Raw genomic sequence first — 27,895 nt, forward strand, 5'->3', positions numbered from 1 at the left:
TCTCTCACCACTTCCAGCAGTAAGGGCCTATACAAAGGACACTAAGCATTTGTCTCCACAAGGCAAAGCATAGGAATGAAACCAGTTATATATGCAGTTCTGCCAACCTTAAAAAATATGGAGACGGATAATATCCTTTCCACTCCTCTTGTTCTAATCGTCTTTTGTACTATTCATAAACAGAAGAAGAAAGGTGTTTTTAGAGCATGTTATATTTAGCCCACTGGTATATTATTAAGCTGGGCTTTCTTTCATTTCTAGTGACTGAAGAGTTACTCACAGTAAATAACCAGTTACAGGTTTCTACATTTCAGGATCTGATCCCAGGCCAGCATCAGGGAAAAGCTCCATTAACTCCAGTAGGCTGTAGATCAAGTTATAAATCACTCTCTTCAGAAGCTGCCTTACTATAAGCTTTGTGAATCATTTTTGTAACAAAACGGGCAAGTGCTGGATTTGCAGGGCAATATTAAAGTTTTGATTCCCATAAGCGTCAGTCAAACTTGTAACCAACATAGAAAAACACTTTAATAAAACAATAGAAGTATTATTAGTAATCAGCTATTATTACATTTCTAACCTGAGCGGCTAATGACAAAATTATCAGAATCTGTTATATGAAGTTTACAATATCAGTGCAAGATGAATTGCTGTTAAAAATAAAAATTGAAATTTCTCTTAGAAAAACTATGCCTTATTCAAAATATCCATTCAGATCAATTATCGTTTGACATGTGAATATCTTTTAAAAGTCAATACAGCCACTGTTGATTATCTCTGCTAAAATGGGATTTGTTTTATTGCAAATACAGTATCAGAGATAAAAACTCTGTCAACAAAAAGATTATTGCTAAATCTTCTTATAATCAGGCTAGTTTTCTGTTTTTACATAAATTGGTGTGTACTGTCAGAAAAGAAGTCCTACAATATTCCCTCATTCCAGAGATGATTGCAGCAGCAAGGACTTTCAGTATTATTCTGTTCCTCTGAAAGGATCCAAAGAATGATAGCCAATTCAAATCCAGGATGTGTATTTAGTGCTGCACACAAAGTAATTTTTAAGCTGTATAATCATTCTGGATTTAAAGGTGCTACTGGAGTCATATTTCACAATGAACTATGAAAAATGAACAGGGAAAAAGTAAAAGAGTGAATTCGTTGTATGTGCCATGGGTCAGATCTGTGGGTCAGCACTAGGCATTATTTTCAAGTACTAAGTAGTGTTTTCAACCTATTTGAAGTCCTAAATCGGATTTTATGTTCTTGCACCGGGTCTGCTGGATTTCATTAAGGACAAAGTTATGGAGAAAGCCGCAGATAAGAAAGAAAAGATGAGTGAAAACTAAGTTGCAAGTGCTAGTACAGTGTGCACGTCTGCCTGTGTGAAGGCAGCAAGCAGAGGTATTTTCAGCATTGGAGCTGGAGGGTTGGGCAAGAAGGGCTTTGAAGGGTGCATTCCTGGCACCTGCTAGTTTGGCAAAGCTGGGGATGAGGGCCCATGGGGGCAAAAGATGCACAAGGACTCTGAGGTTTTATGTGTGTGTTTGTGTAGGTAAGGTGAGAAAGCAGAAAGGAGTGTGATGGGGACAGCAGATTCTGCTGAAAGGTGGCACCTCAGACATCAACTGTCCCTGTATGGTTCTGTCTACCACCTACAAAAATAAACTTATACTCAGCTTCAAGACTCAACTCAGGATTTTAGCAACACTGGATTTTAGCTTGATTCCTAAGTTCTTAGGATTTCCTTCTAAATGTCAGAAAGAGATTTTTGAAAGCCCAAACCTGATTTAATGAACCTTGGGAACAAATGCAAGCACAGCTTGTATGTTTGCAATGTCTAAAATTCAGACCACAAATTTCAAGAACCCAAGGACAGCTATGAGGATAATTACATCTACCTGATACAAAGGAAGATCCAACAACCATGAGAACAGGGTGGAGGTGTGTGGGAACTGAAGAGCCAGAGAGCAGAGCAACGGAGAATTCTCCCACCAAAACCATTTTCTGTTCTACCTCTTTGGGGATTGTCAGGCAGACTTTTTCCACACACAAATGCCAGACATACAGAAGATATTGTCTGGCATCAGGGGAAAGCAGGTTCTGAGATTATAGAATCCAGCTGCCACTCCACTTGTGCCAGGTTTAAAAAAAAAAAAAAAAAAGGCAAATTCTCTTCTCCCCTTCTGCATCCATATTAGGAGCCAGGCAAGATGAGATAAGGGCAGGAGGGGACAGTATTTGAAGAGGAGAGGACACTGTCTGGAATCATGGGAACCCAGACTAGATGTCTGCAGAGGGCTGTAAACCGAAGTCTAACAATTAAAGCAACAGAGATTATGTGATGCCCTGACTGAAAGAGGCAAAGCTCCTGCAATGCCAGGTAGGTAAAAATAGGCACTGTTTTCAAACCATGCCACGCATTTATCTGAGTCTCCACTTGTCTGCTTCAGGATGCCGTCTGATTAAAGACGGTCTGTGTAGCACAGCCAGCTGAGGTAGTGTGTGCCAGATCCCACTGAATTTCTTATTTGAGGAAAAAAAAAACCCCAAATTCACATTTGTCCTGGGAAGAGCACACAGGTGATAAAAAACATTAATGACTTTAAAACCCAAAAGTTTCATGAATATTCATTAAATAAATGTTTTCAGATCAGTTAGGTGGTACAGGAGAGGGCATGACTGAGTCGGATCATTAAAAACAAATATGCACAGACACAACCAGATTCAGGAACTATGGCATCTCATGCATTTTTTTGCCACTCATTGTCAGGGCCGTGAGTGTGCCAGCAGGCTCCAGTTGCCCTGATCAGCCTGTGACCATCCTTCTCTGCCACCCCCCTTGCAACCCCTTCCCCAAGCTGAGGAGCTTAGCTGCCTGCTGCCGACCCTGGCCTTGCCTTGCCAACCCAATGTCTGGGCTGGGTGGTGGTCCTGCCCCAACAATGCAGACCTATGGGGTGATGGCTAGACTGCTGGCTGAACCCCAGACTGCCACTGGACAGTTTGGCTCATCTTCTGTGGGTACTCATCGTGGGCCCTCTGTGCCTACAGCTAAGTGATCTGGGAGCATTTAACAGCAAAAAGTAAGAAGAAGTGCCAATTTTGAAATGGTTTCTCAAGCAAGCTCTTCTTTGCTCACCTCGTAGAAGAGCTAGGCACATGAGCATCTTTTCCTCTGGATAAATCTCTGGGAGTGTGTTGGTCTTCTGACAAAGTAAAGGAGTATTGGCTAATGCCTGTCTCCACCTGATCCATCCCTTGACTTCATGAGGCCACCCCCAGTGAAATTTGGCCTCACTATAAAAACATGTCTATTCCTCCCTTCTGCCAATAGCTATTTATGTAGGTCTTTGCATCTTCTTAAAAGACAAGCTTTCTTATTTTTGTTCTACGGTATTTTTTTACTTGCCATTTACTGAGTCCCCTGCAACAGAGTATGCAGTTGTGTTATTATTAGCATTGTCCCAAGGAGCTTTATCTGAATCTGTGACAATAGATAATAACCTTGCATTGCAGCCTGTGATATAGGGTTGAGAGCATCATGTAAGCTGAGGTACTTGATGAAACAACAATTACAAAATATAAAGCACAATTTAGAAGTTGTATGACAGGCAGACTCCACTAATAGTCACCCATCCGTTGTATGTATGCAAAGGTGTACCTTTTTATGGCAGTAGTTATGGCTATTTATTGCATTTGGATCTTGATGCTTTGGGGTTATTCAGAATGTATGAAATGGTACTTTCTGTCTGGTTCTGTATATTTCATTTGCAATGATGAGCTATTAAAGTTTTTTAATAGGGCACTTTTATGGAGTTTTCTATTTCTGATGAATTATCTTCAACTTACTTATGCAAAGGCTCCTTTGGACTGCAAAAATCTCTCAGGCTAAAGGCATCTGAGGAAAAACACAAATAGGACTTGTATGATGCAAAGAAGTTTTCAAGTAAATGAAAATTAGATTCAGTAGCTACAAGGTCTTTGTGTTTATCTAGCAGTGTAAAAAATTGAGTGGTTAAAAAAGAAGGAATAGACTTTTCCTGGGGGACATGTCAGCAGAAAAGTGCAAGCAACACTACAGCTCACTCCATGAGCTTTACTCGTGGATTCCTTCATGATTCTGTTTTGGGGTTTTTTCTTTTTTTTTTTTTTCTTTTTTTTTCCTGTCAAGTGTCCTTGGAAAGTCTAGGACTTGGAAACACACACAGAGTGCTTTTAAGGATGAAGTTCTCCCACTCCTGTTTTCCTGGTCACCTTCTGTTGGCTGATTTGCAGTTTTACAATTTGAGCGTTTTCTCCTTACATGCAGTTCCTCCTTTTTTTTCACAGATCAGTGCCAGGTGACTTAGTATTCCCTCTGCTTTAATTATCTTTGACAGCCTTATTTGACATTGTAGCAAGAGTATACTCTTGCTATAGTATCTGAGTATCTTGCCAGATGGCAACAGGGGAATTCTTCAGTACTTGTGGATTAGTTTGATATCACCTGATGGTGAGAGCTTACTTAGGGTGTAAGATAAAGGTTCATAAGCACAGCACCAGCACAGTGATTTCTGCTGTGTATTCCATGTAAGCACCATACGCAGTAGATATTTATCTGGTTGTGTTTGTATCTTAGCATGAAATTCAAAAAAATCCTCAAGAAAAAGCTGAACACCTCTTCCAGATGGCAATGAAAACTTTGGCTGCAAGACTATTGTAAAAAAGGATAGTCTTCTTGCAGGAGTAAAGCACACCACTGTGGCAATGCTTTAAGCCACTGCTGGTTCAAGGCAAGAGATGACATTTCTCATCTTGCTTAGAATTCAGAAATACTCTCTTTGTGACAGCTGGCTTCCTACTTGTATACCTCTAAAACTGTCCTAGATTAACATAAAGGTTATTTAGATGTCTGAAAAGGTTTGGAAAGACTGGAATATCAAATAGCAGAATTCTGCTGAGTACTAAATCTAGTAATTTTGTGGTGAAAATGACTACCAAGAAAGGACTTATGCAAATGCTGGAAGAAAAGCAGCATGCTGCCATGTGGTCAGTGTGACCTCTCTTCATTATAGTCAGAACACTGCTGAAAATCAGCTAAAAAAGGCATCCCTGAACCAGACATGGGCAGGTAATGCTGCGGCAGTTCTCATGTTATAGATGAACACACAATTTAGTGAGAAGTAATAGTGTCATAAACCAGCAGAAAGGTGTAAGTGAGAAGCAAAAAAAGACAGGGTTTTGAATCCATCTCCTGCTAGTGGAGGGCTGCTCCCTGCAGTACATTTTCTCATACTTTGCCTAGTCTGCTTTTAAATGTCCTGTGTAGTAGTAGTTTCCGTAATTTCCCTGCCGTTGGTATATTTCCGTGCCGTTGGATACTAGCTGCCATTGGTATCCTGCCTGCTTCCCTCTCCCTAACCCCATCTCATGACTCTGAATGATTCCCTGTGCAGCACTCTGAACAACACCGCTCTTCCTTTCTGTCCTGAGTCTGCAAAGGCACAGCGGCTGGTGGGGCCTTTATGGGCTCCCGCATGGCTCAGAGGGGCCCCACACAGACCCAGAGGCTAGTCGGTGGGGACTGGTCTCTCTGGGGAGCAGCCTGAAGTCGAGGGGGGTTCTGTACCCACAGCGTCCTAAGGGCAGCCTCAGCGCAGTCTGCCTCTCCGGACAGCTTTAGTGTAAATACGACACAGATCTTCCATGACAGAACCTGGCACCTCTTTTTTGACCACCTGTGGCCCCCGTGGCATGGCTGTAAAGGAAATGGGATACCTGTAGGCAGCAGCTGCCACCTCCATTCATCCGAGATAGTTCATGAGGTAGGAAACAACAGCTTTGGGGGTTCCCTAATTCTCAAACTTTCTGGATAGGGCTACTTTTCTTCAGTAAATAGGCATGTACCACAGCACAGATGCCTTCTTATTCTACTCGTTCACATATACTTAGACACTTACAGCAGGTAGTCTCAGAATTACCTTAAATTTTGTCTCTGAGAGATTGCAAAGTCTCAGGTGGGTTGTGTCTTGCCCCCCTCCCTCCATTTTGGGAATCCTTGCTCTATAGCATGGGGCACAGTCAAGGTATTCTGATGTGCCTGTTAGTTTTCCCAAGTCCTGGCCCTGGGTTTGCTCCTGACAGTAAATACTGTCCACGTTCAGTAAATCTGGCCTTGAAACTTAATGTTAAACTATAATGTAAAAACAGCCAGAGAGTCTATTCTATGCAAATTCAGGTCCATGTGCAAACTCAGGGGTTTATTTTTCACATCTTTCATATATTTGTTGACTGAGAACCCCTTCTCAGATATCTGCTGAGATGCACAACTCATTTTCTACCTAATAACACCAGATGACAATCTGACTCATACATTTTACATTGTTTCTTCCAAGTTAGTTTCCACAACCTCCTGATAGGGTTGTTTGGGGTTTTTTTAGTGTTTGAATAAACTCTAGTTTGCCAACAACTTTCTGCCAGTGTGATGCCTTTAGGAGAACAGAAATATCATGTGATGGCTCCAGTAGGTTCAGTTTAACACCGCTACTGGGTTTTGCACTCATAAGCACGGGCAGAAGCAGAAATAGCAATAATAGGAAAAACATCATGTCAGCTCACTCTTCTTAATAAGAACTGTGCATATACTAAAAAAAGCATAGGAAACATATTTTTCCTTGCTCCACATTAAGCATTCACTTACTTGAATAAGACATCTATAAAAATGGATTGTCCTGTGCAAAGGAAGAGTTTAATAGATATGTTTATCAAGACACTGTCAACATATTAACATGGCTGACTCGGTAATTCTTCTCACGTATTTAGCAGTTCTTGATGCAAACTCAGGATGGCATCACTCCAGATGTGAGCAAAGCAGAAAGAGCAGGGCTTTTTCTCCTGTTCCTGCCATCCCTTCCAATGAGCTCCATGGCTGCATACACAGATACTTTAATGATTTGGTATTTTGTACTTGACTGTTATCCACCAACTCCTGGATCAACTTATGGGAAATTTGCATTCCTGAGAAACTTACAGACTACAAGGATTTGTCATAACAGAATAAAACTTTTATGTGTGCGCTGGTTGCAACATTTTGTTCTGCTAAACTACCAGCCCAAAATATTCACTAAAGCTTTAGTGATGATTCGTTACAAAAATCTCTACCCAGTCCTGAGAATACATTGCTAATGTTAGTGGGTGGGCCATGACCCAACAGCAGTAGTTTCACAGATTAATAATTTTTTATTATTACTACTAATCACAGTGTTTCCAAAAGAATAACATAGCTCTGCTTACATTTTGAAAAAAAAATCTAATTGGATTTTTCAAAAATTCACAACCAGTTAAGCAGAAGGTTGCTTCTAGCAAGTTCCTTCTGCTGCTGGGAGAAGACTTACCGAATGGTAATCACAGAGCTAACTGCAGAGTTGTGTATGAAGTTTAGACATTGTTTGAATTTTATGAGAATTTATCCAGTTCAAATAATGTATTCTATTTATGCATCTCTTTCTCCTATGTTGCTGTTATTATAAGAAACAGCAAGATTTCTGAAGAAATAAAATAGGCATCATTAGATTTTAATTACAATCAATTGTTAAGGTCACTAGCAAAGGCATTTATCAACTGAGAAATAAAGAGTGCCTTTGAAATATTAAGAAAAATACTAAACCTGTGTCTGAATCATTAACTACTATTAAAAGTGTCTAATTTCACTAACCCTACCACTGTGCTCAAAATCTTTCTCCTTAATTTATGGTGAAAACATATATCTCAGTGCAAGAATGGCTTAATAAACTTAGCTGAGGAATGAGAATCATATAGTAACTTCAATTATATAACAAACAGCCATGTCAAGTTAGCATTTATTCCTTGGTTTGTGAAGTTACTAAAAAATAGAGAAGAAGTTACCAAAAATTTAGAGAGAGTCAATAGTTTTGGAGTCTGCACTTTAGAGGTTTTAATATGAACATTGGTACACTTTGAAATCAAACTGCACTCAAATGAAAGCAAACTTGAAACAAATATTTTGAAATAATTTGTTTTCCAAAACAAGCACTACCATTTGTATCATTCTTACCTGCAGAGGTTTTCACAATTTCTGAAGTATTTCTGAGACCCATAAAGTCAAATTGATAGAGTCTCCAAGATTTCTGGTCTGCAGCCTCCACTGAATTTTTCCTCCACCTGTAAATCATTTCCTCTTTAGGGTAGCCATCTAGAAATTAAAATAAATAAGTAAATAAAAAATAATAAAAAAATTATACTGCATTTCATAAAAAAAAAAGATATTGCAAACCAGTATCTATTCACTGATTTAAAGCTATCTGAGAATACCAAAATTTCTCATCTGATGCTTTCTCAGTGAGTTTGGTGGTATAATTCAGCTTAAGAGTATGGCACACAAAAATAGTGTCATAATATCGGCAAAACTATGATTTTTCACAATTGGGGTTTTTTTTCCAATAGAGAAAAATTCTGATTTGTTCTATCAGAAGCAGATCTCTTCAGAGATGCAGTTGAATGTACTAATCTGAGATCCAGACACAGAAGTATACTGCTTTACGTATGCTCTGAAGAAGTTCTGCAAACCAGCACAATTAAAAAAAAGGGCAGGGGGTGTCAGTGTAAGATGTAAACAACTGTAAAAGTGGCAAGAGTTCTAATGTAGTGTGTGCTACTGTACTTATGAAATGAGCTCAATACAGTGCAAAAAGCAAAATTTTAATTAGTATGAGATTTTTAAAGTGATTATGCCATCATATTACTTCTAAAGGCTGTGGTATTTAAGGAGACATCACCTGATCTCTACAGTTGAAATAGCTTCTGATAGTCTTCCTTTATCAATTTAGCACTCAGTAGTCATAATTAATCCTTATGCCAATAATTAATTTCCTTTTTGTTAGAGAATGGCATTTTCCAACAGATGTGCAACAACAAATCTTCAACCAGCCCAAACCATAATAATAGACCATCTAGAAAACAACAGCACGCCCATGCTAGTTAAAACTAGATTGTTCTCTAGTGCATAATACAACAAATTCTTATTCATCTAATAATTAATATAGTAGATGTAGATTACAAGGCAAATGAAAAGCCTAACAATAACAATAGCCAGTTACTATAACTGTCTCATCAGTAATTTTTTTCCCATTGGATACTGATAAATTTTTATATTTGTTTTGCAAAACAACTTCTCTCATCGTGGTGCTATTTCCTTGATGTTTTCCTCCTATGAGTATCATCTTCATCTTGTTTAAGGTCCCACCCTGCTGGGGCACTGCTGTAAGGTGTGCATGGCCTCATTTATCCCTCTCACTAACACAGCACCCACCAGTCCCTCAGTTCTAATCTGTAGAAAATGACTTAATGTGTTATGTGTTAATTCAAAATGCCATATCCGTATGTTTCCCATCAATGTAAATAAGGAAATAACCCGTGAAGAACCCGACTGAGTAACAAACACAAGCCCTGCCATTCTCCGTGAGAACTCTTGCTGCCAAGCAGATTTCACTGCCAATTCTGCTGTGCCAGTCTGCAAGATTGATCTAAAGGTTAATTTTTTGTGTCTGGCAGATTATGTCAGAGGGTGCAGAGGTACAGTGAAAGAAGTCAAGCTTTGCAGGGCCTTCAATCCTTAGCCCTGCATCCTATGAAATCTTCTTGAGCCTGGCTCCTGTTTTACCTCAGGAGCCTTCTCAAATGGGCTTCATCTGTGGAGACTCTGGTATCTTTTCCCTGCTGATGAGGAGGGAAGAAGCATCAGAAGGCCTCCTCGCCATGCTGTGGCTGCTGTGCCCTCACAGCAGGTGGTGGTGGCAGAACCACCTCTTCCCCATAAAGCAGTATCAGGACCGTGAGGTGGGCTGCCATGTGGTCTGGATCCTAATCCTGCCTCCTAATGCGGAGGAAAGGAAACCCTTGCTCTGTTGCACCTGCTCCCATGGCAGAACTTGTGGCCCCAAGTGCTGATTTGCAGATTTTGTAGCAGGCAGTAGATGGGGCCCCTTTTCTCAGGTAAATTTCACCATAATCATTGCAAGTAAAAATGTTTCAAATATCCTGGAAGTAACAATGATTTTATTTTTTTAATACATTATTTTAAATTGATCCAAAATTAACTTTTTACATTTTTTTTCCAAATTTTACTAAAAAAGCATGTAGTCAGGAACTCATCCTTCAGGATTTTTCCTATATTTTTAACTAAGAGAGACATTCCATTTCAGAATAACTACTTTTGGTATTATTCATTGTCATTAAATAGTAAGCAACTGACTTCAGGGAGACCATCACACCCTCTGAATAGTAGTCCCCTTAATCTACAGTTGCTGACATCTGCTCTTAAAACGGTTGGGTTACTTGCATTAAAGGAGATAAGTACTAGTGATTCAATGGGAGTTGTTTCAACTTGTTAAATAACTGCTATTATGTTCTGCTCCAGTGCCAGGTGACTTCACTTTTCAATTCATTTAAAAGATATAATACTTCTTATGGAATAACGGCACATCTACTTGGACAGTATATCACTCCTAGGATTCATTTAACTTACAGAATGGACTATTCATGATGGTTCTTCTTTCAGTGATATCTAATATTTCTTGTATACAGCCTAATTGCTTCTAGCCCTCTAAATGCTTAATTTTAGAAAATATCAGAATTGGAGACTTCAGTACTTCCACAAGAAAATGCAACCTCTGCTGTTCAACCTGCAACACAACTAAGACTCTATTATCTATAGAAATGTCTGTTTTCTTTCACTTCCCTGGCATGAAAGGTGGCAGCAAATTACCTTAAATTCTTGACTTTGTGGCTTCAAGCCATCCACGCTGAACAAATTGCTATCAAGTGTATTTACTCTGTCAGGTTGCTTTAGGTTATGTAGGAATATCCATACTGCGGCAGGGCAAGGCTCCAGGAGGTCCTGGAAGCTTTCCCGCAGGTGTGGTAAGATGGCGAGGGGGATGGCATGGGAAGAAGACAACCATGTGTGTGTTCTGTGTTACAGCTATCCAAGTTCTGGCAACCTGCAGCTCAGGAGCTTCTCAACCAAAGTCTATGTCAACAACTTCATTTTCCCTTCCATGAATTTACTTGATTGCCTTTAAATCCTCCTAATTTTTGGCCTGGTAGTTATTTTGTAGGCTGTGCTGTAGCTCTTTGCATCTTCTGCAGGTTTTGGCTTTATATACTACCCTGTCAAAGACTTTTAGAGAGCACCTTGACCTTTTGTCTTTTTGTAAAATTAGTGCTATGTGCATTTGTAAAATTAAGTCCAGAACAAATTTGGTTGAAGTTATTTCTTTAAGAGCCCAGTAGAAAAAATATCCATGTAATACCTCCTGTTAACTTTCACCAAACATACTTAATGGCTTTTCCAGTTAACACAAATGACTGGTACCTTTGTTGCTTTACTCATAGGCTTAAACATACACATTTTCAAATTGTACCACTGATTTTAACTTCAGTAATGCAAACAGGGATAAACAATAAATGCACTTTTTGCTGTTTTGGAGGTGAACCTATTATAAGAGAAAGACAAATTGTCATGATAACCTGTGTGATTCTCTGGATTTTGTTTCATTTCCCTTTTGTTATTGGAATAATTGAACTCATGTTACCACATCTTCTCACATCATCACCATATAATTTATAACTGACAGGTTAAAAATATTTAAACTTCATTTTTCATGTTCACACTGCTTCAGTTTCTAGGGAGACTGAGTGATTTGTGCAGAAGCCTCCACCAAACTACTGGCCAAGGCCAGAAACATCTCCAGTCTGTGAGAGGCATATGCAATCACAAGATAGCCATGAGAATTGGTGTAAAGTGGCTGTGAAGCACATCTGCTACAGGAGTCCACACTGATGGAAAATCAACAATTTCCATAATACAATCATTGATGTATCCATGCCTGTTAGTGCATACTGCCTCTAACCTTGATTTCTCTAATGCAGTTGGCTTGAGTATCTTAGATCAACGTTTGATTTCTTTGTTTCACTTTCATTTCTACGATAATGAGTCTATTTTAGGAAGTGAGTAGAGATGGAAAGAAGATAGCAGGAAGGGGGTCATGTCAAAAAGGACACAGACCACTTGAAGAACCAGTTTCTGTCTAAAAAACTTTCCTTAGAAATGTATCCAAGACATGTAAAGACAGAGGCATGGAAAAAACCCAACTTCTTTCATCTCTTCAGACATATTTTTCACCCTCTGTGAAATCAGTTTATTTTACTGCTGGTTCCCCACACTTTGTGTTCACACATAACACGGGCAGACCCAGCCTGTAGCAAAAGCGATAACGCAACAAGGAAGTTCATCTCTCCTTCTTAGCCTTGGAAAAATTTGTATGCTCAGAGCATTCAATGAAGAGTTAATGAAAGCAGCAGCAAAGATGGAAATGTGGGGGAACCAGGCAAGAAAGGATCAGTTCAGTTAAGTATCTTCCAGGGGGCTGGTGCTTTTGACAGGAGTATGTGTCTGAAAGACATAGCTGGATTCTGGGAAGGTTCTTATTTTCCAGGGGTGTTAGATATGCATGTCAGGAGATGTTAGATATACATGTCAGGAGAAAGCACGATCTGAAAGACAAGCTGTCGCCATCAGCTAGTGGTCAGAGTTTACACCATGGGCATGGAAGGAGTGTGGTAGATTCAACTGCTGCCGATAAAGGTGGTCAGGAGAGGGAAAATGCTCTGATGCAATTAGAGGCAGGCGATGAGCAGCTCTTTACACCTTACAGCCAGCTGCTTCCAGACATGCTTTGCTTCCTCAAATGCTACCTACTAAACTCTTCTTCGGGCTGAATGGGAGAGGTCTGTCACCACCACCTCAGTCAGATGAAGAGGGAGACCCCTGTCAGCACAGCCCCAGCCAGAAGAGGATAATGAAGTCTAGAGATGCACCTTTCTCTGGTACCGTGTTGTGGATGACAGATGAGATACTTCCACAGAAGCTGCCTGGACTCTTTTTCTTGTTAGCAGTCTTTGTAAATTCTTCTTTGTTGGCAAGCAAACTGCATTTTTAATCCAAACTCCTCAACATTTCAGAGCAGGAGGTTTCTCAGTGATCTATTGCTGTATCTGTCCAGTGTTCATTCTCAGAAGGCGTGTGTGCTTTTAATTAGGAGAATCCTGGAAGTTCCCCTATTAAAAATGATACTACCTTAGATTTCATATTTCTATGCACTTATTAAACACAATTAGATGGCAGACAGAGCAAAGTTTCGGTTCAACTAGTTTAAACCAAAACAAAATAAAAATTAGCCGATATAGAAATTCATTATGTCTTTTCAGGAGGAACCCATCAGGCTAGACTGAAGCAGAAGTAGGGAAAGAGAATGGAGACCTTTGATTGTTTACTTAAGACCTATGGAAAACAATACTCATGCTTGTAATTGTATGCATATTGAGTTCTCTCTGTCCGCAAATGAAGGTGACGAGCTTCTTTCTTACTCACAGATTTTTTTAAAAAAAGAGCTTTTAAAAGGCAGCTATAATAAAAAAAGATAAATGTGAATGCTGTGAAGATGGCTTTAAACCCTGAAGTGATTTATTTCAGCAGTTGTAGATAATTGCATTTAGGTGATAACTACAGCAATTACAAACGTTATTCTTTGCCCTGTTTGGTTGCATCAGGAATTGACACCTTATGAACAGTACATTACTTCATGCAAAAAAATCAAACAACATAACCATGACTGCAGAAGAATGGATCTAATACTGCCCTGAAGTTAAAGGATACATTTTCCACTGAAGAGAACAAAGTTTTTCTACCTAAAAATGTACTTTAATATGATTGTGATATCACTTTGGCTAGGAACTAGAGGATCCAGTCACCGTCATCAACAGTAGTGTATAATTATTCTTTTATCCTGACCTAATTCATTTTTTTTGAGAGAAGTGCTAGAACGCTGATACAATTTACTGATACATTGTATGGTAGCTTAGCTTTTGGGAGGAACTTGTGGCATCAATACATCTTCTGGGCCTTCAAAATAAAAAGGAGGAAAAGAGAAGTATTGCAGTCAGAGAAGCAAGTCCCAGAAGAAGGATTTTCTGTAAACCAGCTCTTGTAGGAGGTAATAATTTTCCTCATTTTTTGCAACTCAGAGACCAATTGTAATATTGGGTCAGAGAAAACAGAGAAGAGAATAGAAAGGTGAAAATGAGAATGGAAAGAAGGAAGGCAGAGAAGAATGAACAGGATTGGACTGAAATGAGAGGCAGAAGTTTTCCCTTGAAGGTGTCTTGAGATGTGGCTTTTCCACGTACTCACTTTCTGAAAAAAATCATAGTTTTCTTTCAAAATCTTAACAGATACTTCTCATATAGGGGTGCTATGATTTTGTCACACACAGCCCTAGTAGCAAAAAATCCCTGTTCCAAGTATCAGATTCTAAAGAATAGGTGGAACAGCTTGAAATTACATTAAGAAACTAAGGCAATTCTGTTGTGTCATCATACCTTTGTACTCTGTCCTTACGCTCACCAAACAATTTCCCTTTTGACACATTTGCAACTGGTACCAAGAATGATTTGTTTTTGGAAAATGGTTGGGTTTATCATATATTGCCCTTATAATTACACTTTTCTATTGTTCTGCAAATGCCTTCACCTCTTCTGAAAAAAAAACCCGCCCTACAAATAAAAACCAAAACAAAACCCCAGTCTCATAGCCTGTCTTAATGTTTTGCTATGCATTGTTATTTCTATACTTACTTTTACTCTTTGCTAACAGTTTTATTGGAAAGGCAATTTTCAGAAGCCTCATGTGCAGCAATTGCTTTTGCCTATCTGCTTGCATTGCTCTGGCCAGCAGATTATCTCACAAATTTTTCCACTGGTAATTAGAACACCTGATAAATGTTCAGATTCCTTTGATTTAGGTATATTGCACCCCCATTCCTAACATCATTAATGGTTAATGGGCTCATCTTGCTTGTAGCTTACTGGACATAAATTGTACCTTCTCTTAAGGAGAGAGTTCTTGCACAGATCAGTGTAGTAAGGACATACATGGAAACCTTGCCTAGCCATATGCAGTCTTGTTCATGTTTTTTACAGAATGGATACTTCACCCCTACCTCCCGTCCTATTACATATGGAAAAACATGAAGATTTTACCCTCAGTTTTTTGCAATAGCAATGCCTTGCAGAGAAAAATTGAAGTCCTGAAATCAGTTTTCCTAGCTCAAGTTCTCTTCTGATCTGAATGATTCTGGAATACGTACTCATTCTATTTTCCACATATTTAGAAGTTTTCTGCTTATAAACAAAAATGCCAGTAAGAGACACAATTTCGTTTTCCAGCTCCTTGTACTGATTTTTCATTGCTACCATAGCTATTTCATAATGATCTTGTGATGCTTCACATTTCTGTGTCATTACAGAAAAGCATAGTCCAAGACTTTATTCATAATGTGGTTTAGATAATTGTTGGTCATGTAGACCAAGTCTCATATTTCTACTGGCTGTGAGACTGCAGATGGTGATTCTAAGAGGAAATTTTCAGAAATGTATGGCAAAGAGATGGCCTTTCAGTCTGCTGGGATCCTGTGCTGCTGGCTTTGCCCTGCCCTAGATCTTATATACCACAGCCAGCTCTGCATAGACATGAGAGGCCTCATCTGAGCACTTGCTGTTTTCCAGAGGATTTGGGGTGAGATTTGACCAGCTGGCAGTCTCGTCTCTTCTCCCTTTTTTTACATGGACTTCATGTGGCCTACAACAATGACTGAATGATGCTGAGAATTCAAGAGCTACGTACTACTGCCGAGACATCAGCCTCATTATTGTACTGCTGACTATGTACATTGAGTTCTGTAATAGAAAACAAACAGTGCAAAGTGAATATTTTAGCAGCTAAAATTTTGTGTTTGGCTGACTGCGTAAACTCAAGTGAGAAAGGAAGAATCACTTCTCTTTACAGTTTGTAACTGACTATCGAAGAATATTAAGCTGCATGCAAGACTTTCTCATGTCTATTTAAACATGAATTTTGTGCTGGATGTGCTGAGGGCAAATTTTGAGGTACTTCCCAGGATTTTTGCTGAGATATGCAAAGTCTGAGTGGCTGCATACTCAAGTAGGATCTCAGACAGTTGTAGGTGATGGCAATCACTGGCAATTTTCTGTATAGAAGATGACTTTTAATTCAGCCTTATGAAAAGAAGGAAGCCAACAGCACAGTCATAGAGCAGATGAAAAATATTTGGATAAACCAGAGCAAGTGAAAGCTTCTGGCATCAGAATTTAAAACCAAACCTAGTAGCGATTGCTTTGGACAATTTACAAAACAAAGCTATAAAATAGCCAAACAGGAACATAAACCTCTCAGTTTATTAAAGGAATATCTGTCAAATTTGCAATTCTTTGATCTGCTGACATTCTCTATAGCCAGGATGCAGCCTTCCTCTTCCATTCATTTAAACTGCACTTATATTGAAGATGCTTAGTGACATAGCCCTTCTAAAGCAAGTGCTTAAATTCCTTATGACTAGGATGGACAGTAGTGCCACCAAAAGATGCTGGCCAACTGAGTTCAAACACCCCAGTGGGAGTGGAATACCATTCTCTAGAGGATTTTAAAAATACCTTTTTTTTCCTACTGACTATGTAGGCCACCTCAAATTTAGGGGCAGAATAGCTGTGTCAATTAAATGGAGTACATTCCATCAAAGTTTTTTAACACAAATATATGTGAAGTGAATTAAAAATAGCCCATAAATGCTCACTATCAACTTCAGCTGTACTAATAAAATAACCTTGCCTTTACCCATTTAATGGCAATAATTAACTGTATCCTCCATATAGGACTACTAAGATTTCCTTAAGACTATGCTGATGAGAAAGATAACACTGTTTACTTCATCCACTGCTTTGTTATACAAAGTGCTGAGAAAATGTGTTTTGGCTCATCTGACAACATATAATGGACAAGGGGAGATTCCGATGGAGACTCAGAGCTCTAGTAAAGTAAACAACATAGCCATAAATAGCCCAGGAAAAGAAAGAAAATACACCTGTAAAGTTTTTTAGTCCATGCAAGCGGGGAGGAATGGAGAGAACATAATTTACTTACAGGTTTCTTCCTTTTATTGACAAGTAATCTAAGCTTTTTATTTCAACACTTGATATGAAGATTTTCTTAACACTGAGAACTCATTTTGTGTTTCTCAGACGGATGTGACAGTATTTAAAGATTATGTTAAACATGCTTAATCCTTATCTTCCAACTGCTACTCAATAATTAGTATGTATGTTAAGTATGAGTGCAACTAAAAGAGGGATATCCATTAGCAGTAAAATAATACAATATTATGATTAGAAGTATACTATTATCAACATGTAAATTTAAGTAAATAAGCTATTTCTTGTACGAAGTATATAAACAGAACTGGGAAGGAACAGCCTGCATTTCTAAAAACAAGCAAGAAGACTTCGTATTCTCATACAAAATAATAATGATAATTGAGTAAACATAGATAAAAAAATATATTCACAACTTGAAGGTAGCTGTTACAATGAGACAGTAATGGCATCCACAGAAGTATTAGCATCCATCCATTTATCAGTGCCCAACTTCTTAGGCTTACACTTCTTGTAGTGTATTTCTATACACTACAACCTATCCACATTATCCCATGTACAGAAATTTTCTATCCAATTTCAATTACAAAAATCATTGTAGTTATATATTCAGCTTACATAGTCCATAGGGTTTGTGACTAGCCTGAACTGTACATTTTCAGACCCATGAAAATGAAAATTTAGGTATCAACAATGCTTTTTCTGAATTGCCATGAAACCCATTTCAGGCTTCACAGGAGCTACACCATCAAAGCCTGTGGGTTTACAGAAGCCATCAGAAATGTACTGTGCTCAGTCAACACAGCATTAATGGAAGCATGTTATGAATTAAAGATTTCCATACAAGATTATGATGACTTTTTTATAGGTCTCCTCAGAATGCATCACAAATGGATAATAAAAGGGAAAACAACACAACACTCAAAACTGAAAACACAGTGTCTTTCCTGAATACTGCCATTTCATAGAATAAAACAATAATTTGCAGCATAAACTCAAAACTAAACAGAAAATTTCATTAAGCCTGAGATTAAGCAGGGTTAGCTTTTAAAAGGTTCATGAAATGGTGTTGTTGCTGTTGAAAAAAAAGCTCATACAAATATTTGTTTTTGAAAGACTCATTTCTTTGTTTTGTATCACAGTGTAACTTAACATGTGAACTGACATTGGAAAATCAAAATTAGTTATTTACAACTAGGTTCTTCCAGTCAGGTTTTTTTTCAGTCTATCAGCTATTTACAAAGACATCAGTGGTATCTGCTTATTCATGTAGTTATTATCACTCTGTATGTAGATTTGTTGTCACTTACACACATTTATAGTCATTTGCTCACACACTAAAATTCACAAAAAATAAGTTTTTATAGCTCTGTAAAGTAAAGCAACAAAGAGATTTGTATTTTTTTAAAATATTTTGCTAGTTTTCAATTTTAGCTCCCTAGGACTTGTCTGCACCTTATTGGCACAGCATGCAAGACTAGGCAACCAAAGATAAATGTTAACATACTTTTTTGTGTCTCATGCTTACAAAAAGAACAGTTCCTGAAAGGTCATGGCTAAGATGTAATCTCCCTGTTCTTAATAACTGCTTATCAGAAGTTTCAGATGAACAGGACACTTTGTTGAGTCTGATATGTTTATAGTCACACTCAATTAAATTAGTGAGAGCACTGCACTGTTTTCATTTAAACATCAGCGACAGTGTTATGATGAATTGGTAAATACATTCATTTTACATTCACTAAATTTGGCCTTTTCTCTGGATGCATTTATTGATGCCTTAGTTTGTCATTTATTTTCCAGGCATTTCAGGGCTGTTACTTCTCCAGTTAATGCCTTCCTCTCCCCCCCGCCCCCAATTCTAGTATTTGTACCTCATTTGCTCTCAGGATACTGCTGAAGGAAATTAGCTGATGCTCCTGTGTAGTACACCAGTCCAAGTATTCTTCATGTCCTTTTCTCACCTTTTGAGGTACATGTATTGATCACAGCAATCTTTCTGTGATGTATCTGTGTATCTCAATGCCTTAATCTCTTGTCCAGGTAAGTTATTTCAAGCACATGAAACTGTTATTTTGCTTAGCTTTACTTTAGCTCAGCTCAAACATTCTTTCTAAAGCTTCTGAGGAGTCATGCTCTTTTACCGTTCTCCCCAGATCCCCACAGTAACCGTCAATCTCAGTATCTTACAGTACACAATAGTGTAAATTCTGAGTCTCCTGGTAGTTTCTTTCTCAATTTCTGGTCCCAGACACTAATCATGATCTAAATCTCCTCAGATGATCAGTTATTACTCTAAAATTGAAGAGCGGTTGTGGAGGTAAGGCTGAAGAAGGCAACTCGCTAATATTTTTACCTGTTAAAGATATCAGCTGTACTTCTCTCATGCATTTCAATTTTCCTTGTGGGGCAGTATTCCTCAGCTCTTAGGTTCACAGATAGCTTTGTCTGTAGTTAACTGAGAAGTCTTAAAATCAAGTTCTTCAGTACGTTGTTTCAGAACAAGGTACTACGCGAAATAAGTCTACATACCAACTGTACCTAGTTTTGTGCTGCTTCATTTTCCGCTAAAGCTTTAAAGCAGCAGTATCTTGCATCAGCTCACAACACAGCTGCCTCCAATAGCTCTGACTCCTCCAGAGGCTACGGCTCCCCCAAGTCTTTCCAGGGCATCAGGCAGCTGCCACAACTCAAAAACCCCCAAATGTCATGGCTACAAGGGTGCTCCAAGCTGCAGCCTTGGGAGCCTGACAGCCCTGTCCCAGACAAAGGTGCTTTCTGGCCCTTGGCTGATTCACAGCGAAACTGCCTTTCCTGCAGCAGTGAAAATGGCAGTGATGCCAGTTTCACAAAGCAGTTGCCAGGTTCTGTCAGAATCCTTTGTTCTTCCAAAATGTGTGCCCATGTTTCTGAAAGAAAATATTATCTGTATATCCAGCTCATGGAAAACCCTTTTAAAAAAATAGGTTTTGTGTGTTTATATTTAGGGGACAAAAAAATCATAAAACATTGAGACTTTGTGCAAGATGCTATCTGTGAAAATTCCTCTTCTGGAATTTTGGGGAGAGGTCAAATTTCAGTTTCTTCCCAAGTTCCCCATTGTTCTGCACTCTTGTTACTCCTCACATCCCAGCACCAGTCTGAACACTGTTCTCCTGAAAAGTTCATGGCTGCCATTTCACAGCTATTCCAGGCCCTGTATAAATCATACTGGCAACTATTTAAAAAAAAATAAAAAAAATCCCCAGTCAGAAAATCAAAACCTCAGCAGGTTTCGCTTCATGTGTCTCTAGGCCAAGTTACAGTAATTAAATCTTTTTTAGCTTGGTTTGCTTAGGAAATGAGGCTTATGTAATTATATTTGTTGTCTGTGTTTATGTGCGTGTTATCTGTCCTTGCTTCAATAACTTTTGCACCCATTCACCAATTTTATTGAAATTTGACAGAAGAAAGTAAGCCTCAGATATTACATAATCTGTAAAAAGAAGTTCCCAAACAAGGGAGAGTTATTAAGGGAGGCTTAATAATGCCCCAAGGAGGAAAAGGCTGCAGCCTTATTAAGGATCAGAGAAAGGCCACTCATCCTCAAGTTGCATGCCCTTGGGATATTGGCCTTCATTAGTTTCACTGCTCCTGCGGTCAAAAATGCTGCTGATGCTGGGAACACTGCACTACTCGGATGGGTTGAGAGGACTGGTCCTACAAAAAAGGGGAGGGGAACGGAGCACCTGCTCTTAAAATTAGATATGTGGCCTCATCCAGTCCTAACACCACACATACTATGGAGCTCAAATCCTTTACTTTGAGTCTCAACAGGCTCTCCTGATGTTGTCTGTAGTATATAATTTACTTTGTGTTGCCTTCATCACATATTTCTCCAGCAGTGCTACTTATTTTAGCATGCCTCCCAAAAGATCTTTCCCTACTACCACCCAGTGATTTGGCAGATGCTGTATTTAATTGGGCCTTAGACTGCTCAAATGGCTTTGCCCAAGGACACTGACAAGTAGGGGATCTCATCCTTCAGCCTACCAGCAGGCGAAAATCTGTCATCACAGAGGCTTCCTGGACGCTGCTTTCTGCTTCTCAGCAAGCATAGGTTTTTCAACTGCAATGGCTAACTTTGCCATGACATGGTATTATTTCATGCAAGTTACGTTCATTTGAAGATGATTCAGAATGTGTCCCAACCAGATCACTGCTGACACCGAGTCTTCTCCATTCACATTACCTTAACCCTTTTGGGCTTCTGTCTTTATCTTAAATTTTAGTTCCGGATTTTGTTTCCAACCTATAGCATTGCCTTTCCTTGAAAGTATTTCGGAAGAGGTATATGTTTTAATTATCTCCTTTTTCCCCATCTGTCTCCTTCTCCTGCTGTGTATTTAAAAACCCCACTGCAAGCAATCTTCATTCTGTTTGCTCATTCACTGAGGACAGATTGCTGAAGATGCTAACGGTTCAATACGTTACCAGGATGGGAAGCCCAGCTCCAAAACACACAGCGCATATCCCGGGGAAGAGAGCCCTCACAGAAGCATGTGGTAAAGCATTTCAAATGCAAGGGGCTCAGACGGTTGGTCTAAGTCTTTAAGTCTTGTACAAGCTTTCCGAGGCTCTGGCACAGGCAAAAGGATCAGCAGAAATATGCACACTGCTGCCCCAAACAGACTACTGCTGACTTTGCCTGTCCTAGTTCTTCTCCGTGTTTTCCAGGAGCAGGCTTTTAAAGCAAGGAAATCAAGATGACAAGAATTAATGCACGAGTGAAAGAGGAGAGCAAGGAGAGCCCTACAGCCCAAAATATGCTCCTTGACTTACACTTCGCATGCCAGAACAACCAAAAGAATATAAGGTGAGAAGGGCATTTCTTTTCTCTTTGGAAGAGAACCCCACTGAGAAAGGAACCGGATAAAGTTCAAGCTGGAACCTAAATATGTTGAAAACCTGTGAGCACCTATTACAAGATTTCTGGATCAAGAAAGCATTAAATTTTGTGAAAGCAAGAGCTCCCTTTCTTGAATGATAGGCCAGAAGCTGTTATTCAGGCTCAACTCTAGTAACAATAAAAATCTTGTTTCTCAGCTAAAAAAAACAGAGGCAGCTCCACTACCCACTCATTACAGCAGCGTATCTAGTTGTACAAAACTCCCTCTCTTAATTGTCCACAGCTTCCTATTTCCTTTGAAAGGGGTTACCGAAGTCCAGGCCTGCTTGCCTGGAGCCTTGGGGACCCCACACCTTTCACAGAAAGGTCCCCACACCTTGCACAGAAATTACACCATCTGTAATGAAGCCATCTGTCTGTATGTGACAAATCCCGCCCCTTTCTGCAAAAAGTCTCCCATGTCTGCTAACTTGGCAGCCTAAATAAACACATGCACAGAATAATAACTGTCCTGGCTTTTCACCTGGTTTGGCAAAAGAAACTTTCAGAGGAAGGAAACAACAGTAACTGTAATACTATCACGCAGCAAAGCAAACAATGTGGCAGCCCTCCCAGCACTGAAATAACCCTCCTCTCACCAGCAAGGTTCCGTGGACTTCCGTGAATGAGGTTGTGTGTTAGGTAAGGAGTGAAAATGGGGCTGAAGTCCAAGCTCGCTACCAGCAGCACAGCTAGGCAAATTTGACTGGCATATGAAAACAGTTGCTTCACCTCAGAAAAAGCAGAGCTTTTCCACAGGAGGCTAGGATGAAAAAATATCATCTCCTGAAAGTACCATCTCCACCTTATTTTTCTCTTTGTTGATTTTTTTTTTTAATCAATAGACAAATATAACTTAGATTGACTCACGCTTCAGTTCACCACCCCCGTATCTGGGTGCAAAGAATCAGAGAAATGGTATACTGAGGAACTAGGTGAGAGAGAGAAATTGCCTCTGCCTTCTGCTGTGCAGTGGTAGAGAGAAGGTGGGATGCTCACTATGCTTCATTTGCCTTTGCAAGAAGATGAGAGTGGTGCCTGGTGTTTTAAATGTTTATTGGCACCTTTATAAAACTTCAGTACCCTCCTCTCTTCCTGATGGCTCTATATACACTGCCATTTGCTCTGCAATGCTTCCTGTTGTGATACTTCACTATTTTGAGCCTCTAAGCCACTGTACTATTAAAAGAAAAGTATATATTTCTCTTGTTTCCAGAGATGCTAATTAGCATGTCAGAGATGCTAATTAGCTGCAGTGCTCCTCACTTGAGAACAGGATGGCACATGTGAGAGGACACTGTGCAAATGTCCTCCCTCTACATGAAAAGGCAGACATAGCTTTTTTTTTCTGGTGGCACAGATGCTCCTGGTGCTTGGAGACCCCTTAATCTGCTTCTCTTTAAAAAATGTCATCCAGTCTCTGGGGAATTACTTTGGGCCTATATTACTTACTTTTTGATGAGATTAAGATATTGGTGAGCATTATTTATAGGAGGTTACATTGGCTACAGATGCTTTGAAGAGATCATTTCATAAGGCATGTTTCCTTTATAACTGCACAGAATTCAAGAGAATTTTAAGAGTGAAAATTCACTTTTTCAGTCTCAGCATCTTATAATGAGCTGGCACCTGCTGCTCCTCTGTGTTATAATGAAGCCAGGCAATGCCCTTCAAAACTGGCTACATTTTGAAACTGAGCTATGACATATGGAGAGGTAGATGTTGATGCTGCTGCATAGGCTGCCTAGCAGATTGCTCCAGCTAAGTGCTATGTGTAAGTGTAATATGAAGTTCATTTTAACTGCAAAAGGGACCTCAAAGTCTAACCCTTAATGTAGACTGCTTATAGCAGAGCTTGGATAAAACATGAGGACATAAGGGCTGAAGGGAGAAATTCCTTCCAGTCAGCCATATACTGTTAGATTTTCAATTAAAACTCTAGTTAAAAGACCCCCCAAACCACCACCAACAAAAAAACCACTGACGACTTTAAAAGCAATGACTGACTCAACTGCCTGCTTTTAGGTATCAGAGGAAAGGTGTCTCTTGTGTATTTCTTGCATTCTTTCAAAATCCAATACATAATCAGAACACTTTCAGGAAAGTGCAGCTGCAAAACTAAAACTGTCCTGTGGCTGGAGCGCAGGATATTTAATGGCAGAGAGAGGGCTCTGGCAGTGGTGATGCAGCTCATTCTCAGGAAATTTTTAAGACTTTGCTATGACTTTGTCATGAGGTGCAGGGAAGGAAGCACATAAGTGTGCTGTACCACAGCCAGGGCTGGGAAACCACTGCAATCCAGTTCCCTGGTCTCTTTGGCTGAGGAGGCAGCCACAGGTACTTCTGATTAAAATCTGCTGTTTCTGACACACCAGCTCTATTGGCGGGCAAGAAAGCAAAGTAAAGCCCTCACCTGCTCCCTGTCCCTGGGGTGGAATACAGAAACGTGGCTATGCTGAGTTTGCTCTCCCTCTCCCCTCTTCCCTACTTGTGCAGGCAACTCACCCAGGGAGCCTGACATCAATCTCAATTTGGATTACCATGCAAATCATACACTCAGCCTCCATTTCCAGGGGCTGCAATAGGTCCTCTACATAGCCCCAGATGCTTCATGCAGAGGAAACCCCCACACCCATCAAAACTACACCATCATGATCCTTATGATTGCTGAAATACAAAAAAATGCAGCTGAAGTTAAATACTATGATAGCTGATATTTATAACAAGCCCAGCATGAGCACAGCTTCTGAATTCCCTTCCATGGGTTTACGAGATGAATGCTGCCAACAAAAGGGAGTTAGTAGAACAGCAGTACTGAAGATATGCATAATGCCAAATTAGTATAGCAACAAAAAAGTCTATAGACTACACATGACAGACTTCTCCAATAATTTTTCTATATCCTTATGTCCTTCCACTGTACATAATTCTTTTTTTTTACTTTAATTTGCATCTCACTAGGTATCAATCTGGCCTACTGTGTTTTAAATAATAATAAAAGATAGCATTTCTGTAAATCTTAAAAAATGTAGTGCTTTGTTCAAATAGATTGACACCTAGATTAATATTCTAAGTAAAAAAGGGGCTCCTTTCTGTATTTTTTGTCAATCTTTGCTTTTGAAAAAAAAGATGAGGTGGTAATGCAGATGCATGGTACTAAATTCAGAAGCTCCATTAAATTTGAAGGGATTGCTTGCATAACAGCTTGTTTCAATGAGATGTCAGATATTGTTTGAAATGAATGGCCTGGCACTACGGCTAGGTGTGTTTCAAGACATAAAAGTTTCTAGGTGATTTGAGAGAAATTTCTTGTTCTCCCCTTGCAATGTGCCATTGGATTAACCACTTTTTAAAAAGAACACACACTTCTGTAATAGAGAAGCAGATATATTTTGGGGGCTATATAATCTGTATGGCTCAAGGTCTGATTTTGCTTGAGTTTTCTCACATCTAATGGGACATGATGTCTCACGAGACTAGATGTCTCACGTCTAGTCACTGAGCCTGGGAGCCACATGGCAGAATGCCATGCCTGTTATGGCAGGGCTAAAGATGATCACCCTTGGGACAGAATGGCTTTTCTCCAAGGCAATGTCAATCCCATTCAGCTCCAGTGAGTCTCTCCAAGTTTTCACATTCTTATGCTTCTTCCCCAAAGAACAGATCTCACCAGAGTGAGTGTTGACATTCAGCCACAGGGAATTATGTAGCTATTCCAGAGCTTTTCCTCTGGGAGATTCAGGTGTGCAGCAGAAATTGAAGGTGTTTGAAATCCTTGTTACCGAGTGTCTTAATTCCTTTATCCATCTCACACCTACCCTACTACTCAGTCGTGGTAACCTAAAACATCTCACTTACCACATTCTTATTTGGTATCTGTTATTCCTTGCAACAACTCTAATAATTGGCTGGTAGTTCCTTGTCACTTCTTTGGTGCTGACCAGTGTAATGCACTCTGTGTGGAAGACTCCGAGTTATTCAAACAGCTTCCCAGTGTCTAAATTAAAGCTGGAAAGACTCTAGGAGTTAATTGAAAACCTTGCCATCCAAAGGGCTGCAGCAGTCAGAAAATAAATACAAGGAATGTTAGAACCAACAAGAATGGGAAAATCAGCCTGAAAATGTAACAATTCCATTACAAAGTGCACTGCCACCTGAAACACAGTGCTCATCTCCAGCTGTCCTATTTTAAAAAATTGAGAATAGAGGGATCTGAGAGATTAATGATGTGGATGTCTGGATTAAGAAACCACATTTGTATGAAGAGAGATTGAAAAGTTTGGAACAGTTTATTTTAAGAAAAAAGACACAGGTGTTGACAACGGCTTTCAAAATAATGCATGACCTCAAGAAGGTGGCATGAGTGCTTCTTGATGTGTCCCTCACAGAATACAAAAGGGAGAGAGCTTGCTTTTAAATTCAGAGGTCAGACAATTAAAAAAAAAGGTAGAATTATTTTTCAATGAAGTACACAATCAGACAATAAAGTTTATTGTCCATTGATGATTATTATCAAAGCTATCATCAAAAAAACTCCCAAAACACTAAACAAGCCTACAGTTAAGACACCAGGATGTATACATTAGGAATTTAAAAAAATGAAATAGTGATTGGGAAAGACAGAAACTCTCATATCCTTTCAGGGCATCTCGACCTGTACCCGAGAGCATCAGGAAGAAAGTTTCCATCTTGGGAGGAGTGATGGGGTCACCCACAGGAAAAGGAAGGCAGAAGGACTACCATAACTGCTGCCACGAAATCTGCTGGTATTGATGGATGCATGGTCTCCCCCTCCTTACTGGATTGCCAGTTTTGGCAGCGCCTTTCATCTTGAGGTGCGTAAAATAGCAGAAATCCATGGCCTTGTCCTTTTATCACCTGGTTAGCCTCCAATATGTCTCTGGCTGCTGGGTGATTAATCGAGGGAAGGTACAGATTCTAGACCTAGTGGTGCTTCCTGGCCCTGGAAATGATGCAGAGATACCTGAGCCAGCTGCCAAAGAGCCATCCAGGCTCTCAGGACAGCCTGGTTTGGAGGTGCCCTAGCCTGGCAGCCCAGAGCAAAGGGGTCCAGGGAGCCCTTGGGTGCAGGGAAGCCCTGGGCAGTGGGATGCTGCCGCAGGGGGTATCCCACCATTTAAGCCCACTGAAGTGAGGGCGCACACTTTGCATCACCACAGCAGCTCTGCCTGGCTGCCCAAACCTTCTGAAGGGGAGAAGATTGCTATTGATATTTCTGTTGTGTATCTGTGACAGCAACAACCAACAGATGTTCTCCACCTTCCAGGACTCTTCAGGAACTGTAATTTAAGGCAAAAGCAAGACAAAGAGCCAGCACAGATCAGCTTGTGATCTGACTGAAGTTTTGGTTTCATTTGCACCTGTGCAGAATGCACAAACCTCACATAGCTTCCCAAATTGACAAAATAATTTAATTTTCTCTTGCAGAGTTTCTCAGAAACTTCAAATATGACCTGTTGCTAGAACATGATGCTGGACTAGATGTAGGGTCTGGTTTCATCTAGCAACTTTTGTACTTATGCTAATAAAATGCTTCATTTCTGCTGTCCTTGCACACTCATGAGGTGTAAGCCAAAATAATTTCCTTCCTCGCAATATTAAGTAGAGCTAAAAGGGTGAGTCCTTTTCCAAAATAGCTTGGAGACACACTCATTCTTTTAGTGTTCTTCACACTTTGCTGATAATGCATTTCTTGGTTTTGTCTGGGAAACAAATATGCCCCCTTTTGTCATCAGTCTTAGATGCTGCTCCACTTCTGCTGAGCTCTCCACCCTGGATGCCATTCCAGCAGCTATGCTGTAAATCATTTCTTTGCCTCAGGACCTTATATTTCCAAGGTCAATTGCTGCTGAAATGATGACTACTATAAAGCTGCTATGTATAAAG

The 27,895-nt window shown here is 39.7% G+C and overlaps 1 protein-coding gene across 2 annotated transcripts in view; it reads right to left on the minus strand.

Annotated features, from left to right (window-relative positions):
• The window catches only part of GABRG3 (gamma-aminobutyric acid (GABA) A receptor, gamma 3), a 332,814-nt gene that overhangs the window by 39,893 nt on the left and 265,026 nt on the right, over window positions 1–27,895 (minus strand). For both annotated transcript variants that reach the window (XM_010580475.1, XM_010580474.1), the window contains exon 6: window positions 8,054–8,191. In XM_010580475.1, coding sequence (XP_010578777.1) covers window positions 8,054–8,191 — 138 coding nt within the window. The remainder of the gene's footprint in view (window positions 1–8,053; window positions 8,192–27,895) is intronic.

Source organism: Haliaeetus leucocephalus, unplaced genomic scaffold, assembly GCF_000737465.1.
Source record: "Haliaeetus leucocephalus isolate CR32 unplaced genomic scaffold, Haliaeetus_leucocephalus-4.0 Scaffold712, whole genome shotgun sequence".
In the NCBI taxonomy this organism is placed as follows: Eukaryota; Metazoa; Chordata; class Aves; order Accipitriformes; family Accipitridae; genus Haliaeetus; species Haliaeetus leucocephalus.